This window comes from Astyanax mexicanus, chromosome 22, assembly GCF_023375975.1.
Source record: "Astyanax mexicanus isolate ESR-SI-001 chromosome 22, AstMex3_surface, whole genome shotgun sequence".
Lineage (NCBI taxonomy): Eukaryota > Metazoa > Chordata > Actinopteri > Characiformes > Acestrorhamphidae > Astyanax > Astyanax mexicanus.
The window spans coordinates 24,877,561-24,896,815 of record NC_064429.1 but is presented as its reverse complement, the minus strand read 5'-3'; the positions used below and the strand labels follow the sequence as shown (position 1 = coordinate 24,896,815).

At 36.1% G+C, this 19,255-nt stretch overlaps 1 protein-coding gene across 1 annotated transcript; it reads right to left on the bottom strand.

Annotated features, from left to right (window-relative positions):
• Positions 1–152: 152 nt before the first annotated feature.
• On the bottom strand, positions 153–17,848 carry lhfpl2b (LHFPL tetraspan subfamily member 2b). The gene is made up of 3 exons (XM_007243939.4): positions 17,494–17,848; positions 9,037–9,669; positions 153–2,260 (listed from the first exon to the last, which is right to left on the bottom strand). Exons 2-3 carry the CDS (start codon positions 9,443–9,445, stop codon positions 2,004–2,006), a joined length of 666 nt encoding a protein of 221 aa, XP_007244001.2. The 5' UTR covers positions 9,446–9,669; positions 17,494–17,848; the 3' UTR covers positions 153–2,003.
• Positions 17,849–19,255: the final 1,407 nt, after the last annotated feature.

The following is a 19,255-nucleotide window of genomic DNA, read 5'->3' as shown; positions in this document are numbered from 1 at the left end:
GCAGGGAATCCTTTCCTTTTCCTGCTTACTCCATTGATATGGTCCTATATATAGTACAATGATATAGTATCTTTTTCCTGAATCCACTTCCTGACTTGTGTCTTGCATAATTTGCCCAACACATTCAGTATGTGAAACACACCACAGGACAGTAAATGGCTAATGCTTTTATTTTAAAGCTTAATAAAAAAACAAATGCACAGTAGTGGATAAAAACAATAAAGTTTGTTAATATAACAAACAGAAAAAAAGTAATTACAAGAAAATGAGATTAATTGGCATAAATTGATGCAGCGGTAATCATTTTGATCAGTACAGTGATGTGTGGGAGCAGTTTTTAAAGCGACATAACTTTAAACATATATATTTTTATCACCATTGAAAACCAAAAGCTAAAAAACATTGAGGCAGTTTCTTAGACAAGGGTTAAGTCTAGACTTGGACTACACAGCACCTTAAATGCAGATTTTCCATAGAAGGTTTAATCCCTGTCTGGGAAACAAGATTGCTATCCCAAACATCTTTTTATTAGAAATGCTGATTACTTAAGCATCATTAAGCTATTAATCTAAAGATATATGTCCTTTGTAGCTGCAGGTGTTTGGTACATGATTTAGTGTTGTTCACATGAGTAGTTGGTTTGCTTTTGTCTGAGTCAGTTTTAAAGGGTTGTTATCTTGTTGCCTTTTCCACTTGGTTTGGTTTACTTTGTTTTCAAACCGGATACAATGAAGGTGCATGTGTCTTAATAAACCATGTGAAAATGTTTTCTACTTATTGGTTAACTAACTAGGATGGAACAAGAAAGTTAATACAGGAATAAGGTCCTGTATATATAAAAATCTGGATTAGTGAATATTTCTGAGCACTATACCATCTTAAAACAGGATAGAAAAGCTTAAACCTGCGAGTACATAATATTTGGGTCAGACCAAAGACCGATCATCTTCTCACCACAAATAGACTAATATCACCCCAAAATAACTGCATTAAGACCCAAGTGCAATTACTGTGCTTACTGTACACAAATAGATTGCACAAAGAAAAACAGATCAGATTTAAGCCAGACTAAAAAGTGCAGATGTTAAAATGCCCATAGAACCTTTTTGCATAAAGAAAAGCTGCACTAAGTGAGTCATTAAAGCATTTTAAGTCACATTTAAATATATTTTGGTATGAACAGAAATTGCAGATGTAAAAGTGACCTCAAGTCACATCCAAAGGGTCAAAATTAGGTAAACTACATTTCAGTTTAACCAGTTACATTAAGATGAGGCAGACTCTCACTACCCATTTAATAACAGAAGATTATGTGAAGATTTCATAAAGAACCCTTTCTGTCCTATTCTGAACAGTGTTAAACAAAAACTGGACCAAAGGTGGACAATATAACAAAAACATTGGCTCTGATCTGGACTGGGTGTTAAGATAACCTTAAGGAACCAAGACAGATGATTAATGTACTTCTGCTAACCATGTTTGCATTCTTTTTCTGGTATAGAACCATTTCTCAGGGAACCAACATTGTTTTTTTTCTATAGTTTCACTCCCGAGAGCACTTTTTCCAAGTGTTTCTGGGTTAAGTAATGTCTACATTCACAAGGACATACAATGGTGACAAACGATAACAGTGGAAAGATAATGCAACTAACCTATGGCAAATAAATGTAGAAAAAGGTTAGAAATGTACATTTTTTCTACAACTACTAATTAGTTGGAATACACCAAGAGAAAATTCTTTGTACAGTATTAAAATCAAGGTGCTTCAAATTGATTTTGAGCATAGCCATAGACTAAACACTTATGGTTCAAAAAGAACCTTCATATCAAGATTCCAAGAGTGGTTTTGCTATGACATCACACAATGAACCATTCAAAGCACCTTTATTTTAAAAAGTTTAACAGCACCTGCATATGAGAGTTAAGACCTTAATGCAGCACTAAATTATTTTTAAATTCAGTTAGTAGACTTAAAAAAAATCTTTGGTAACTAGACACAAAGTTCAGAGCACACAGATGAGTGTCCTGCCCTCATCGATCTCATCCTGCACCTTGTCGCTGGATGTGGCGATCTCAGCCTGGGCGGAGAACGTGGCGCAGACAAAGGTGAGCACTGTTCCTCCTATGGCCGTATACAGGGCCCAGCCCAGGGAACACTGGGCCAGTTTATACGCTGAGGCATCCGGCCCACAGTAGCTGACCACCTTCTCACAGCCAAAACCTGCTGGGTAGAGCATCATGCCCAGCATCAGGAACAGACCTGCACAGAATAAAAATAATAGATCCTGTTAGATACAATATGTGTCATTTAATACAACCACCCTCACGGTCAATAGTATTTTAGTATAATCTGTCCCAGGCCTTTTTTTCTTTACTTTCTCTTTCTGGGTAAGTGTGATAGGAGCTCACACCCTCATCTCTCAGCCCTTTGGTATCCAGTGTGAGTACCTGTTAGCTGATGCAAATAAATGACATTTACTGTTCTCCTGCAAGCTTGTTGAGCTGTCTCTTGATGGTGATACACTTGGGATTTGTTGGCTTGTATTGTATTTGTTTTCAAATGGTACAAAATGATTATGTATTAATTTGGGTTGTAAGTGTTAAGTTCAGGGGACATGTTTTATTGAACATAAAGAAGAACCTTAAAACCAAACATGTGGGATTCTAACTAGCTTGAAATATATCAACTATATACAGCTCTGAAAAAAAAAGAGACCACTTAAAAATGAGTTTTTTTTTATTTTACCTAATTGAAAACCTCTGGAATATAATCAAGTGGAAGATGGAAGGCTGGTGGAGGAGAATATGCCAAGATGATTAAAACCAGGATTATTCCACCAAAAAGTTTATGAATATAAACTTGTTTTCTTTGCATTATTTGAGGTCTAAAAGCTCTGCATCTTTGTTTTTATTTCAGCCATTTCTCATTTTCTGCAAATAAATGCTCTAAATAACAATATATAATATCTAAATGACATTTTACATAAATATATACCTATAAATAGCTTCATATAAAAACTTCTTTAAAAAGTGAAGTGGTCTCTCATTTTTTTTCCAGAGCTGTAGTTTTCCTGGCATATTTTAATGCATTAATGTTTGTTTTTGTTTATTGTGCAAGTTTGCTAGCCTAACTATTTCTACAGCTGTCCTTGAGGAAGAACACATGCTAGTGGCTGCCACTGTATCCACAGCAACCACCTAGTTGCTGTGCTATTGCAGGTGGCTGCTATGGTCTTGCTAACATTGCTTGGACATTAGTATAGTTCTACAGTGTTGAAGGTGATTGCTGTGGTGGTTCAGACAGTTGCCATGATGCTGCTAAATAGTTGCTTTTGTTCTGCTAGGTAATTGCTAACTGGTTGCTAGGGTATCCCAGGTGGTTGCAATGCTATTTCATGCAGTTGCCATGAAGTTCCTTAGTGGCTTTTTTTTTTTTTTTTTTTTTTTAATCATGTTGTTTGCTTAATGGTTGCTCAGGTGTTGCTGTGGAGGTGGGGTACTCCATGTTGATGATTGGGTGTTACATGTGTATTTGTATTATTGTTAGATTTGAAGTGGATAAAAGTTTGCACTCTATTCATTCTAATAGGAAAGACATTTTAAAAATATGCAGAAATTGTAAGATAAATAATAATATGAATCGTAATTTGGCCTATGACTTCATATTAACTTATATTACTGTGCTACATTGTTTATAAGAGAGAAAACTAGCATGCTCTGTTATTATCTCGAGTATTTGTATGGTATTGTGTCATTATAACCCCAAACATGCGAAGCAATAACAGTAATTATGTACTGAATTGCAGGCAATGAAATCTTCTAAATGAATATTATGTCTCACACTGGATATTTCCCTACAAGCTCCTTTTAACTCTACCAGTCACGTATACAAAGCAAGACCTCACCCATGCTATCCACACATCAGGATGCCTTTGAACTGTGTGATATCATCTGAAGTTCTGGGTAAAACTTGAAGACTCTCTCACATTAAAAGGCTGCGTGGTTTGCAGAATTCATTTCATGATTAATGTAGCAGTTATTTATCTATGGACTTTCCCTCAACCTCACTGCACATTTGTTGAAGTGAGGGAGTCTTGAGGATGTTTTCTGGCCAGCTTTTTTTTTCGCGGGTGAGCCACAGAGTGTACTCACTCCATCATCGAAGCGGGCATGCGAGGTCCTGCCTCAGAAGCCATTCTTCTGACTGTTTAGGAATTGCTCAACCCCACCATCGTAAATCTTTCACTGAGAGTTCAGTGCAACTACACAACTCTTTGTCCCTAGATAACCCCCTACAGAAATTTAAAAAATCCTCAACCCCACAAAGAAACATGTCGGTGTCTTCAAATATCATTATGAATTTTCAAATATTGAGATAAGTCATGAAACACATACAGTAAATTAAACTTGGTCAAACTTTATTAAGATCAAACTAAATGTTCGCATAGTAAAATAATGTTTGATACATGAAACCCAATTTTCATATAGAAAAATAGTAGTATAAACAATACATGGCCATAATACAGACCACAAAACATTTTTACTTGTTATGTAAGAATTTAACGCTATATTTACACCCCCGATATTTACGTTCACCCCTTTCATTATATTGGGGAGCAGCACCAGACATCATGAAACATCCAGAAAACGTTCTTAGAACATTTTATCTGGCAAGTTTTCTGGATGTCCGAAGAACGTTTTTATTTAAATGTTCTGGTAACGTTGCTGCAACATTATTTGTGTCATTGTTTTCTAATTTCTAGTTTTTGGAATTTTACGTTTAACGTTTCCACAATGTTAGTATTCGTCTATCTGGAAACCTTTTGTGAGAAACATTCTAATAACACAATGTTGCAAACCATTGTTATGTCACATGTGTTCCTGGAACATTATTCCAATAAATTTACAGGCTAACCTGTAGTGGTGGCTCAGTGGTTAGAGCACTGGGTCATTGAGAAGGTTGTGGTTCAATACTCTGGTCTAGCGTACTTCCACTGTTGGGGCCTTAAGCAATGGTCTTGTCATGTCTAACCTTATTGGAACTTTTTCAAAACATTGCTAAACATTCTTCTAACATTCTCCATTAACTGGGAATGCATATGGTTAAATCTGAATACAGTAGGGATGTGCCATATCGTATCGTACGCAATATTTTTCACAAACATTTTTAAAAATATCGTGAACAATATTATACCCTGAATTATTGTGCCAGATCACCCACCCCAATTTATCACATCACATTTATCACTACTTTTTTTTTTTTCCACACTGTTCACACTGTTCTCATTTCCCTTTATATCTCAGGGGTGTGCCATATCATAGTGTATGCAATAATTCTTTTTTTATTCAGTATTTTGTCATATCACCAAGTTTCGTTATCACGAAAATACCTTGAAATATTGTGATATTTTTTTAGAGCCATATCGCCCACCCCTAGAACAAAGAATACAATCCAGCAACGAATCACATGACGAGACCAGAAGTAAACTATTTAAAATCAAAGATTTAAATGCAATCTTTGGCACCTTTAATCAGACAACAGATGTAATAGTCCAACTTACAAATACAACTACTGAACATTTCTCTAAACTTAATAAAAGCAAATATTTCCACTCCTTTACTAATTACGATAAACTTGTAGCCAATTCTGTAAGTGGACGTTGTGTTCTAATGAACCAATTTTATGAATGAAAGGATTAGGTTGTATCTGTTCAGTGGACTACACAGGCTGCTGGAGTTACGGTTAAATGGATGACAGGAAGTGCGACACCTTTCATCCCCTTTGACCTAAAAAAGCATGTGCTATCCTGTACCTTATATATGATCTTTTCTACCACACACCCTCTAGTGGTGAAGCTCCGCCCACACTGCTAGAGGGTCTCTGCTGCAGAGTAGTAAACTGCAGCAGCTATGGTACATGCTGAAGAAAGCCTCACAGAAAAGACCTGTAAACATGAAGCAAACATTCATTTTTCCTAATTGTTACTCTAATTGTATAGATTTGACAAAATAATAGTTTATTATATGTATATTATATGTTACTGAATTTATTGATTAGTCTCACCACAGATCCTACACACTTTAGTGTTTACAGGTCAGCAGGCCTTTATAGAGAGAGTAGGCTGCATTTTTCAGCTTTATATTAAAGTCTTTTATGCAGCAGCTGAGAACTACAGCACATCTCCACTGCTGCCGAAGGTTAGACTGTAACTCTACAGAAATAATGTTACAGGAACATTCTGAAAATGTGTAACCTAATAATGTTTTGCGTCACAAAGTTGTTAGAATATTTCTTAAATAACTTTCCTAGTTAGAATACCGTATTTTTCGCACTATAAGGAGCACCGTATTAGATAGATAGATAGATAGATAGATAGATAGATAGATAGATAGATAGATAGATAGATAGATATATAGACATATAGATATTTAGATGGATAGATGGATGGGTAGATAGATAGATAGATAGATAGATAGATAGATAGATAGATAGATAGATAGATAGATAGATAGATAGATAGATAGATAGATAGATAGATAGATAGATTTTGATCCCCGAGGGGAAATTCTACAAAGTTACAAAAAAATATAAAATAAAATGATAAATAAACATAAAAAAACAGGAAAAACACACAAAGGAGACGGAACTACTGGAACATGCAGTCACTCGAAGAGGAATCAAGCTTATTATTAAGTCTAAGGAGCACTGGATGTGAATCTACACAGATTTCTCTCCTAATAACAGTTTATTCGGGTGAGTAAAGTGCTTCTGTTTATTAACAGTAAGCTTAAGTTCCTGAATTGAATCCTGGTAAAATTTCATCACTGTTACATTAGGCGCACCGGATTAAAAAGTGCACTGTAAAAAAATTTTAAGGATTCTATTTTTATTTTTAAACTTTAAAAACAACATTCGAAAAATTACAAATTGAAACATTGTCACAAGGTGACATCACCAGAACTGAAGCTTCAGCGCTATTTCTAGCAGAAAACTCAAATTCTCGTCACGCATATCTCAACCAATCACAAACTTCCACCTATGTTTATAAGACCCCTTACGCACCCTTCTCTGCTTGCAGGCATTTTGTTTCACCTCCTTCCTCACCACCTCCTCCAGTTTGATTCCACCAGCTGACTTTTTCTTTACATTAATTGTTATCTATCTCCTTGTTAATACTACCGAAATTAAACATGTTATTATTGGACACTTGTATCTAGAGTCTTCTTATAGGACATTTAAAAACAGTTTAGATGCACTTATTGACACCAATGTTATAAGATGTGTTTTAGACTTCTTTTTTTTTTTTAACAAGGCACAATACAGGACCAGCTAATCAGAACAGAATTATGTATCGGTAACAAAACAGGCTGTTTAAATTCTTATGAAGGATGGAAAATGATATCAGATATCAGAATAGAAAAAGGTAAAAAAGTGCATTTCCTTCTAATGATGGATAAAAAACAACAAACGAGAGAGTGTGCGTCAGTATGGCTTTAGATTAGAGCTGTGTTAATTCAGTGGCTGTTTGGTCCACACAGAAACTCTATGGATTGGGAGTGTGTGAAAATGAATAGAAGTGAATGGGAAGAACAAGAGATGAAAATTGAAAAATAGATGGAGTATATGCTGTTTGGTAGACAAAAGAGAGGCTGATGTTTGGCAGGGTGGAAAATGGTGAAAGATGAATAGGAGTAAATAAGAGTAACAGGGGATGATAAGAAAACAATAAATAAACTGGTGCGGGCTAAACGATAGTTATTTTTTCTTATAGGCCTGACATACCTGACTTTTTAGTACACAGACCAGCACCTCACACCAGTCCCCTCATAAACTGCAAGTTTATTGAGCTTTAAGTGATGATGTAAGTGTTGAGGGCTGGGAGAGGGTGTGGAGTCTTACAATCAGATAGTTGTATTTTCCCAGGCAAGCCTGAGCCTCTGAGGCTGGATGAAAGTCATCAGAGGAATGTCAGCCTCTGTATCCTGTGGGCTCAGAGGCTTTAACATCTGCCTCAGCATGACCTAAATATACCCGCTCATCTTCTATCTCTGGCCCCGCAGCCTGAACTAAGAACTGAGGGGCTAAAGAGAGCTAAGAGGAGGACTAAACACAGGTAATGCCACACAGTGCTGGAGAAAATGAACTCTACAGTTCCAGATCTCTCAGAAATGATTTTATATGAGGGAAGGATGAAGAAACAACAGCCAAATAAAAACATGCGCTGTGAAAATGGTGAGTTATTTATTTATTTATTTTTACATTTACAATGAGTCACTTTTCCCTGTACGATCTTCGCCATAAAAAATTGTGTTAAAATTGTAAATTAAATTATAAATTGTGTTTTTTTCTGGTTTAATACCTCAGTTTTCTAATTATACACCTCTTCATGTAACCTTTGATGTGATACTCTGTAATAAAATCAGAATACAAACAACAAATAAAACAGCAAAAATGCATGTTGTTTAAAGTGAAACTATTCCATCGATCAAACCTCTAAAACTATAACATGCTAAAAAAATTAATTATATGCTTTCCTTTGAAAAATTCCATTCTTTTAAACGTTGACCCTATGACCTTATACGAAGACACTGGCTATACCTTCTAGTGATAACATGACAACATTGAACCAAAACAAATAGTTGGGAATCCCAGTCAAAAGTTTCTACAGCCAGTCCAGACACAAACATGGAGCAGTTTAAAATACTCACTGAATTTTATGTTTAAAACTAGTTTACTAATTTACTTACTGTAGAAAGCTAATATTTAGATTTTGGACTATTTGGGACCTTATGATTAAGTGTCAAGGTTCATTTCTTAATGAAAATGTTAAAACAAATTACTGTCCCCATATGAGGACAATGTCTTTGTACAAACACAAAGTTTAGTTTTATACATGTTAGGTCCTACTAATCCCAAATAGCTAGGAGAAACTAAAAATGCACACCGAGCAATAATCCTGGTCTCAAGAGGTTAATGTTTTAAGGTAATTTAAGCTGATGTATATGTAAAGCACTAAAAATGTTTGCTATTCTTACCTGCTATTCCCTGAAGCAGGCCGCACACATTGAAGATGCTTTTCCCCAGGATGCTCTGAAAGCACATGCTGAAGACTGAGAGAAATCCCACGATGCACAGCAGGAAGATTCCCACTACCAGGAAGATAGCTGTGGCTTGCCAAAATCCACTTGCAATCTCTGTAAAGTCTGTAGCGTATGGCCCACACTGGACCACCGTCTGCTGGCCCACCTTGATGCAGCGGCTGTAGAGCCCGAGGGTGGGCCGGTACGGCTCTGGTGTGGGAACCACTGAAAAGTTAGATCCAGTGGGATGGCGAACGCCCACCAGCCAATCGGCGCTCATGAATGCGACCAGCTCGGCGAACGCTGCCACTATGCTCATCAAGGTCCAGAGCATAGAACGGCATGTAACAATCACGTGACACATGATGCTGATTTTAGGAGGATACTCTTTCTCACTGTGAAGAAATGAATATTATGGTCTGGTAAAGAGGTGTTGGATCTCAGTTGAAGAACTTGAAGAACAGTGATGCTTTTATAGTTCCACTTTCAGAAGATGCAGATGTTCATGCAGGATGAGCTCCATGCCTCGCAGGACAGTATCCTTATCCATCGTGGATGTGCTGAACTGAGAAAACACCAAGCTGACACCTGCAAACAGATAAAAACAGAGAGATGTGTTTTTAGGGAAGTTCAAGTTCAGACCGCTCTTCTCTGGTGTTGACTGATTGCCCAAGGGCTCTGAATCAACACATCAGACTCCTGCACCACTACTGTCAACATCTGTCAACACTGACTGGATTGTTTCCATTTCAGTAGGCCTGAGGCTCCAAAAACTATCATATAGGGGCACAGCATATTTGTATATGGTGTATCCAGGTTTTTTTTTCCGCACTAAATTCGAACTTAAAATCCTTAAATTTTCCCCAAAAATCATTAGTTCATCTTATAATACGGTTCTTCTTATGTATTAATTTTAGGTTAAGGTTAAGGTTTAATTCTCCAGCAATGAGACTCAAGACTGGAGAAGTAATAGCATTAGCTGCTAACTGGCCGTTCAGAGGTGAGTAGTATCAGCCTGTAGCCTGCTGCTAACCCCGGCTAGCACTGCTGGAGCAGCATTAGCATTAGCCGCTACACGCGTTAAGCGCTACTTAGCTCTTTTTTTGTCGCTCTACTCGAGTCGACACGTCAAGGTACACAGAGAGACATCACCAGAGTATTTTTTTTCCACGTTTATTTAAGAAAAAACAGAATAGCACTGAAAGGAAGAAAATTCATTTTTTTTTTGTTTTTCCTAAGCACAATTCAATTTGAAAAAAAGAAACAAAGAAAAAAAGAACTAGAAAAGATGTCTAGTGAGGAGAGAATTTTAATTGTATTTTTTTATTGTGGTTTCTCCTTATTTTTCTAATGTTTCCTAAGGCAAACTTTGTTTTGTTACTGTTCTATTGTTTCTAAACTAAAATGTTGATTGTGATAATAAAATATTTTGTTGTCAAGTAAAATGTTTAGTGAAATTCTATCCTAGGTCTTTTGGATCTATAAGGATTAAATATTAAAACATATTGGTATCTGTATCGATATCAGCAATACTGGCCCTGCATTTTCTTGGTTTTGGGTCGATACCAAAATTCCCGGTAACGCCCACCTATGATAAGGTGCACTGAATTCTGATTATGTATGACAGTATGAAAAATGTGTCTTTTTTTCTAATACCTTGTAGCCAAACTCTAAATTATGTTCCTACACCTGTGAGACTTTTGTCCCTAGAGGTTTGAATAAATGTGTTTATAGGTATTTGAAGTCACAACAAAAAGAAAATCACCAAAGCGATTGCTGTGAAGCACGTCATCAAAGAAAACTGCGTGCTATATTCAGACTGCATTCAGGTCCGAGTTGTGACAGGCTGTCTCTGAGATAAGCACTGTCGTTCGGCTGTGTAATAGGCAGATGCATAGCTCTGAGCTTGTGCGAACAAGCACAGGACAAACCAATGGAGTCAGTAGAGGGAAGAAAACAGCGCCTGGTTAGTCATAATATAATACAGTCATTACAGAGGGAGAATGGTATAAATGAAATCTGAACCGCTAGTTTACAGACACTGTCTTTCAACCAGAATGGAAATAGACTACACACAATGTGACAGTAAATAGACGTCTGCTATATAACAGATCTAGTTTTGTATCAACAATTACATCAAAGTTCTCCCGTGGTTCCATGGACAGAATTTGTGTTTGTATGGAGCAGACAGGCTGTTTAGCTAGCTGAAGGAGAATGCATTGTTGTATTGTTGTATAAAAGGAGCCTTAACTTTGTTAATTTACACACCTTTACACTTTGCATTGTGATAAAACAAGACCATAAGTTAGTAATCAAAGCATTGATTCATTCATTTCATTGAATATTACACGTCACATGTCCAGAAGGCCTGGTATCATGGTGTGGGGTGGAAGTATTTGTACAATGCTAGATCCTCTCCGGCTTTACAGGCACGTTTACAGCCCAACATTACACTTTATGAGGTCCTGCAACCTCATGACCCAACCTTTTCTGAATTTACAGTCCGATGCGTTCTTTCAGCAGGATAATGTTCATCCACATACTGCTGCTATCTCAAGAGCTTGCCTCAAAAAACACATATGGTTTGCCATGAAGGAGGCTGGATTGTTTTATTGTTGTAGAAGAGGCTTAACTAAGCTAAAATACACATTTCTTTTTTTTCATTTGATAAAATATGGCTGCATTTCATTTAATACTGTGACTGGAGGACATATGGGTCTCCAGAAAAAACACTGCAATGACTCTCTTACACAAACTTTTAAATGGTATATATACTAGTGTACCATACTGGTGCCAGTCAACTTGATTACTAGATTTGTTGATTACTATGTGATTGTTCCGTTTTTTGTGTACTTTTAAGCAAGGCAGAACAAAATAGTACAATTAAAACGTTATACTTATTTGTTTCTATGTACTAACACAGCCAAAATCCTACCAATTGGTGAATTTAGGAACTATAACATGCACATTTACAAATAGCTTATGATATGGACTAAAAATCGTGCAAAAACGCTTTTGAATATCCCAATATCAATGTGAAGCACAATCAGGGTTGGTTTTATATATATATATATATATATATATATATATATATATATATATATATATATATATATATATATATATATATATTTTTTATTTTATTATTTTTTTTTTTTACTATATTTAAAGCACTTTGCTTGGTTGCACTTTTTCCCCAAGATAAGAAGTAGCTTTATGTGTGTGTGTTCACTGTGGGCCTTAACCTTGCTCTACCTCACTCTGCCTCAATTTGTCACATGATCAAAGATGCACAAAGGTAATGCAGTTTGGGTTTGATGTTATTGACAATGTTACTTCAGCTCTTTTGATGTGTTGCTTGTGAAAAATCATACACAGTAACAATTATACACTGAACCCAATCCATCAGGCCTCAGTCATAAGACTTTTAGGTTAGTCTTGTTCACATGATAACACCTCACACCTTATATAGTTGTGGGCATTCTCAAGCTGTGCTTCATGGTCAATTTACATACTGCTATCCCATGACTTTCAGCATCTTAGTATTTTACCTAAATGTTCCATTGTTAATTTCCACATTAAATAAATAAATTAATAATATTAATAATCTATGTGGTCTCAGATCTCATTTGGACTGTACTGTATGCTATATAAGAATTCTGTAAACTACATTTTTAGCATTTATTATTGACCAGAATAAAATGACTAGTTCTTTCATTATAATTACATAATTAAATGGACATGACTTCAATAATATTTGATAATAACATGCTAATAATTTGATAATAACAAAAACTGGCCGATGCTTCACTAACTGTGACTCCATACACAGTGTGGATGGCAATATGTGAAAAAAAAGGATATATTTCCCAAACTATGATTAATTATATTTATTATAATAAATTTGTCATGCTATTATATTATTATTATTATATCAGTGGCATTTAATGGTCTTAAAATGACAGTAATATTGTTTATCGCAATCATTTCTCTGGGACGATAGATCAGCCACAAAACATTCTTATAATGACTGTCCTACCAGTGATTAACACAACATAAGAAACCCACTTCCCTTTCCCCAAAACGGAAGGTGAATTTCAGGTCATCTGCCCTAAAGTGTGAAACTCCGGTTTCAGCAATTATGAAGAGTCATGCTGTGATCCTCTGTTTACCTGGACAGACACTTGAATGTGTCTAAACAAAAAAAAAAAAACACACACACACAAGTAAAATTTCCTTGAGCGCAGTCTAATCAAATCAGAGCGCATGACTTCCCCGAAATAAAAGGCATAAAAGCAAGACAGCCTCTGATCCTTAAGGGACCTCACTGAAGAATTTGACTGCCCGTGAGCGGCTGCGAGCCGCAGAGACAATGGCGTCTCCTGCTGCGGACCCAGCGTGCTCTTCAAATTGGATGAGCCCCCACTGACATGGATCAAAGAGTCCGTTAATGTCCACAAATGGAGTTTCAATGTCTGATGGATCAAATGTTGCCTCAGAGACTGGTCACAAGCTGGCAAGAATCCTCATTCGTTCCTCTCATTATTTTGCTCCTCAGAACATCTAGAATCTCATTAAATAACAAAACTTAATTTCTGTGTTTCTAGAAATATACATAAAAGAGCTTTATGTTCTAAAGGAGAACGCTCTTAACTGAAAATAAGATTTAAACTATTTTCTCTCTTCTTTTTCCACCCTGAAGTAAAACATGTTGGGTTGTTTAGGTCTGAAGGACCATCTAATTGATTGCACAATCTCTGTAGTAACAAAGGTAGCTGTTGTGTGTTCAAACAAAGACTAGTGGTACACTTTGGTCCTAGAAAACAAATGCAGAAAGAGATTCACGTAAGATCTCAGTTTCAGTAATAGATCAAGAAAAGTCTTAGAAAGAACTACTTATGAAGTCAAGACTCTGTACTGATATGCTGATAAGTAGGGGTGTGACGAGACACTAATATCACGAGACGAGACACGATACTGGGTTCACGAGAACGAGACGAGATTTAAAAATAAAATTTTAAAGAAAACGTCAAAAATGAAAAATGGCTTGAAAACTAGAGTTTTATTTGACAAAATCATATAACGCAAACTTAACAGACTGGTTTCTCTCACACATTGATTCTATAAGAAATAGAAATAAGAATAAGAAAAAAAATAAAAATAAAACTTTTCTAGGTCTTATATAGTGCAAACAATAAGTGCAAACCACAACCAGTCATATCAAGACTATGATTTGTGTTTTTTTCTCCTAAATCTCTTGTAATTTAACTATGCATAACCATAACCAGTCATATTAAGACTATGCTTGAAGTGCAAACAGAGACAGAGCATTTTTTTTTAAATACAGTACAAAGCTAAGGGATTAGTACAACTGCCTATGAAACAGTCAAGTGTAGGATTTACTTACAGTATTTACTCTGTGAATCTTTGGCACTGTGCGCGGAGCTTTTTAACTGTGAATCTTTGGCACTGTCGCACGGAGCTTTTTAACTGTACCACGGAGCTCACCTACTGTTTTTTCCCCCCGCGAGACAGGTTTAAGCTTGACGAGAATATCGTCACGTGACACCCCTACTGATAGGAAAGGCAAACTTCAGGTGTTGTGCTACACCTATGCAGCGTTGTTGACATTTGTCATTTGTGCATGCCAAACAAGGTGACAATATCTTAGAACCATATGGTTTTGGCAAAGAAAATTTCCAACTATAAGGATCGAAAGACTTTTAGCTGTCTAGTCGACACAAAGGCTGTTTACGGAATATGTACTAATTACTGTCGTGGTTTTATATCCAGGAAATATTCTCAGAATCAGACAGTTTTTAAAATAACAGACAAGTGTGTTTTAGATTTTTCCAAGTAGCACCTCTTGCTAAGATGACAGATTTGCACATCTTGTCATTTTCTCAGTCAGCTTTATAAGGTAGTAACCTGGAATGGCTTTCAGTTAACAGCTGTGCCCTCTTAAGAGTTAATTACTTTAATTTCTTGCCTCTTAAAGTTGTTTAGAGGGTAGTGTTGGTATACAGTGAACTGATATATTTGAAGAATGTTCCAATCCATATTATGACAAGAACTACTCAGCTAACTAAAGAAAAAAAAACTTTAGGAAATGAAGGTCAGTCAATCAGAAAAAAATCAAAAACTTTGAAAGTATTCTCAAGTGCAGTCGCAAAGACCATCAAAAACATTATGATGAAACTGGCTCTCATCAGGACCGCCCTAAGGGAAGGAAGACCAAAGAGTGTTCAGAATCCCTCCCTATTACAAAAAATAGAGCACTATATGGTGTGTCAGATATTTTGTATCTGTTCGAAATCTTAACAGTACATTTTATTTCCTATATATTTTACTTTCTAAAACTTATAACGCATCGCACAATGTAGTCTATAGAGGATGTATGCTATAAAATGTACTATAAGACTATAATTTTTTTTTATGTTGTAAAAAACATAAAAAAGATTTACAGCTCTGGGTTTCAGTTTCTGAATCAGTTTCTCTGATTTTGCTATGTATAGGTTTATGTTTGAGTAAACTGAACATTGTTGTTTTATTCTATAAACTACATACAACATTTCTCCCAAATTCCAAATAAAAATACTGTCATTTAAAAGCATGTATTTGCAGAAAATGAGAAATGTCTGAAATAACAAAAAAGATGCAGAGCTTTCAGACCTCAAATAATGCAAAGAAAACCAGTTCACATTCATAAAGAGTTCATTTAAGAGTTGAAAAATCAATATTTGGTGGAATAACCCTGTTTTTTAATCACAGTTTTAATGCATCTTGGCATGTTCTCCTCCACCAGTCTTACATACTGCTTTTGGATAACTTTATGCCACTCCTGGAGCAAACATTCAGTTGGTATGATGGTTTTTGATGGTCTTTCTCTTGATTACATTTTAGAGGTTTTTAATTTGGTACAATCAAAGAAACATCATTTTAAGTGGTTTCCAATCTTATCCACAAAAACAACAGTGTGACTGCAGGAGTTTTTTATTCCAGCTAAGCAGAAAAAGGAGTAGTCAATTGTTTGAAGACTGACCAACTGAAGTGGAATCAGGTGTGCCGCTTAGGTTGTTTAGAATGAAAACCAGCCACAGTACAATTTGTGGATTGGACTGGATAAGACTAGACACCCCTCGTCTTCTTATTAATGCTTTTACAAAAGTTCTGAGCTAAGAAAAGAAGCTGAAGTCATTGAAGAATTTAGTGAAGCACACCCATGAAGCAGCCCTGCTGTCCACTAAAATTACTTACAACCCCAAAAACCTTGTTCAGCATTCTGGCAGAGCAATGGGAGGGACCTCCACTTCCACATGGATCTGTTTAACCACTAGGGCTTTTTTTCTTCTTCTTCTTCTTGAACAAAGACTAACATAAAATCATTATTTGTCTATTAAAAATTAAAGTATCTGGAAAGGGTCATCTAGAGCGGTACAGCTGTACATATAGTAGCTCCATAAAACACAATAATAAAAGAGGAGGATGTTTGAGAAGAATAAAAGCAGTGTGAAGAAAAGTAATAGCCTATACTCTTTTGTTTCTAACGTTCTTTCAGTCCTTTAGCTAAAAAAAAGCGTTTTGTCTTGAAGAAAAAGAGTGAACGCAGCAAGATCTCGCTGTATTTAAGACAAAAAGACCATTTTTGTTTCTTCCAATGCAAAACACAATGACCCTGCACGCTGTTCATGATTAGCGTTTTTATTTTCTGCGAATTCTGCCACTATCAGTAAAATAAATAAAGAAACGTTTGTCACATTTATTCAACAATATAGTTTAAATCTAATTTAAAATGTAACGGAGCTGCCCGCTACACTCAACAGTCCAAACTAGCCCTACTTCCTCCACAGGTGTTACGGCGAGTTGTGCTACCCATCAATATGTGCTTCTTTTTTGGTCTGCGCATGCGCTGACCCAGTCTTTTCAACGTTATTATGAGTTTAAATTATTATTTTCATGATAATAATGTTTTAAAAATCCTCAAGTGCATTTCGCTATTTTCGCGCGTACTTTATTTACTAGCGCGAGTGTAAAAACAAATAAAATATATTTTTTCTTCAATTATCTTATATTTACCCGATACAGTCATTCACGCCGTCTAAATATCTCTCCTATAATTGACCTGGCAGCAATCTCTGATACGATACTCTATTTAATCTATCGCAATATCCCTCCAGCTCTTTTATTTAAGCGATTTTACCTATAAATCTACACTGTGGTGGCACGTTTTAGCAGCGTAGCATAACTCGACATAACACGAGCGATAACTTTTGCCCATACAACCACTAATGTGATAAAAAACGAGGAAAACCGCGAGCTCACCCAGCCTCTCTGTACGAAAAAGCAACGAAAACCACTTAAAGTGTCCAAATACTGATACATTTAAGAGAGTACAGAAGTCGGAAAGCTCACCCGTGTTTTACTGAAGACAAACACATTCTTTTCTTCTTATCCTGCCGCCCGTCTCACTCCCTAACCATCAGGAAGCCTTCACCAGCCTTCTGTCTGTCTGTCTGTGGGTCTGTCTCCCTCACTCCTACTCTCTCTCTCTCTCTCTCTCTCTCTCAAGATTAAATTATCTCTATTTTTCTCTCTCTCTCTCTCTTACAAGATTCAAGTTTCTCTCTCTCTCTCTTTCTCTGTCACTAGTGCAATATTCAAGTATCTCTCTGTTTATCTACCTCCTCGTTGGCGAACAAGCTTCAGCCTGCCAATTCTGTGATACTCCTCAAACTATTAAACACATCTTAGTAGACTGCCCTGCACTTTTAACCACCAGAAATAACTTTTATAAGGTTACAAATATGAAAGAACTGTTAGATAAAATTCCACCACCTCAAATACTTTATTTTCTGAAAGTCCTTCATATGAAAAAACTGATTTAAGTCTGTGATGCTCAAGTCACAGACATTGTCGATGCCATAAAATAGCTCTCTTGATCTCTCTCCCTCTCACAAGATTCAAGTCTCTCTCTTTCTCTCTCCCACAAGATTCTAGTCTTTCTTTCAAGATTCAAGTCTCTCTCTTACAAGATTCAAGTCTCTCTCTTTCTCTCTCCCACAAGATTCTAGTCTTTCTTTCAAGATTCAAGTCTCTCTCTTTTAAATGTTTCAAATCTCTCTCTCACAAGATTCAAGTCTTTCTCTCTTACCAGATTCAAGCCTCTCTCTCTTACAAAATGCAAGTCTCTCTCTCTTACATGTTTCAAGTCTCTCTCTTACATGATTCAAGTCTTTCTCTCACAAGATTCAAGTCTCTCTCTTTCTCTCTCATGATAGAAGTATTTCTAACTCTTATAAGATTCAAGTCTCTCTCTCTTACAAGATTCAAGTCTCTCTCTCTTACATGTTTCAAGTCTCTTTCTTACAGGATTCAAGTCTCTCTCTCACAAGATTCAAGTCTCTCTCTCTTACATGTTTCAAGTCTCTTTCTTACAGGATTCAAGTCTCTCTCTCTTACAAGATTCAAGTCTCTCTCTCTTACATGTTTCAAGTCTATTTCTTACAGGATTCAAGTCTCTCTCTCACAAGATTCAAGTCTCTCTCTCTCATATGTTTCAAGTCTCTCTCTTACAAGATTCAAGTCTCTCTCTCTTACATGTTTCAAGTCTCTTTCTTACAGGATTCAAGTCTCTCTCTCACAAGATTCAAGTCTCTCTCTCTTATATGTTTCAAGTCTCTCTCTTACAAGATTCAAGTCTCTCTCTCTTATATGTTTCAAGTCTCTCCCTTACAAGATTCAAGTCTCTCTATTACAAGATTCAAGTCTCACAAGATTCAAGTCTCTATCTCTCTTACAAGATTCAAGTCTCTCTCTCTTTCTCTCTCTCCAAGTTTATCAAACTAAGCAAAAAGCAATAACAAATATATAAGCAACAATTTTAACACAGTTTTAACTCAATTCTTTCTTATACTCTCTAAAGATTTCTAAATGGAATTTCAGTTATGTATTTTGCTGTGCTCAAGCACTCTTCAGTTTGTGCTGGGATTGGAAAATTAAGTGAAACTGTTTATAGTCATAAACAAAAAATCAACACACCCCAGATTGCTGTAAAATTGGTCTCAGGCAGATATATAAATGATTACTGGTGTAGTGTACCTCTTGGTGAGATACTGTTGGGTGCTAGATTTGCCTCTATGTTACAATGAAAGACATTTTCCCCAGTTGGCAGAAT

Coding starts and splice junctions, on each gene's coding strand:
- lhfpl2b (XM_007243939.4), bottom strand. CDS start 9,445: ATGTGTCACGTGATTGTTACATGCCGTTCTATGCTCTGGACCTTGATG. Junction 2,261..9,036: donor CCTGCTTCAGGGAATAGCAG/GTAAGAATAGCA, acceptor TATTCTGTGCAG/GTCTGTTCCTGATGCTGGGC.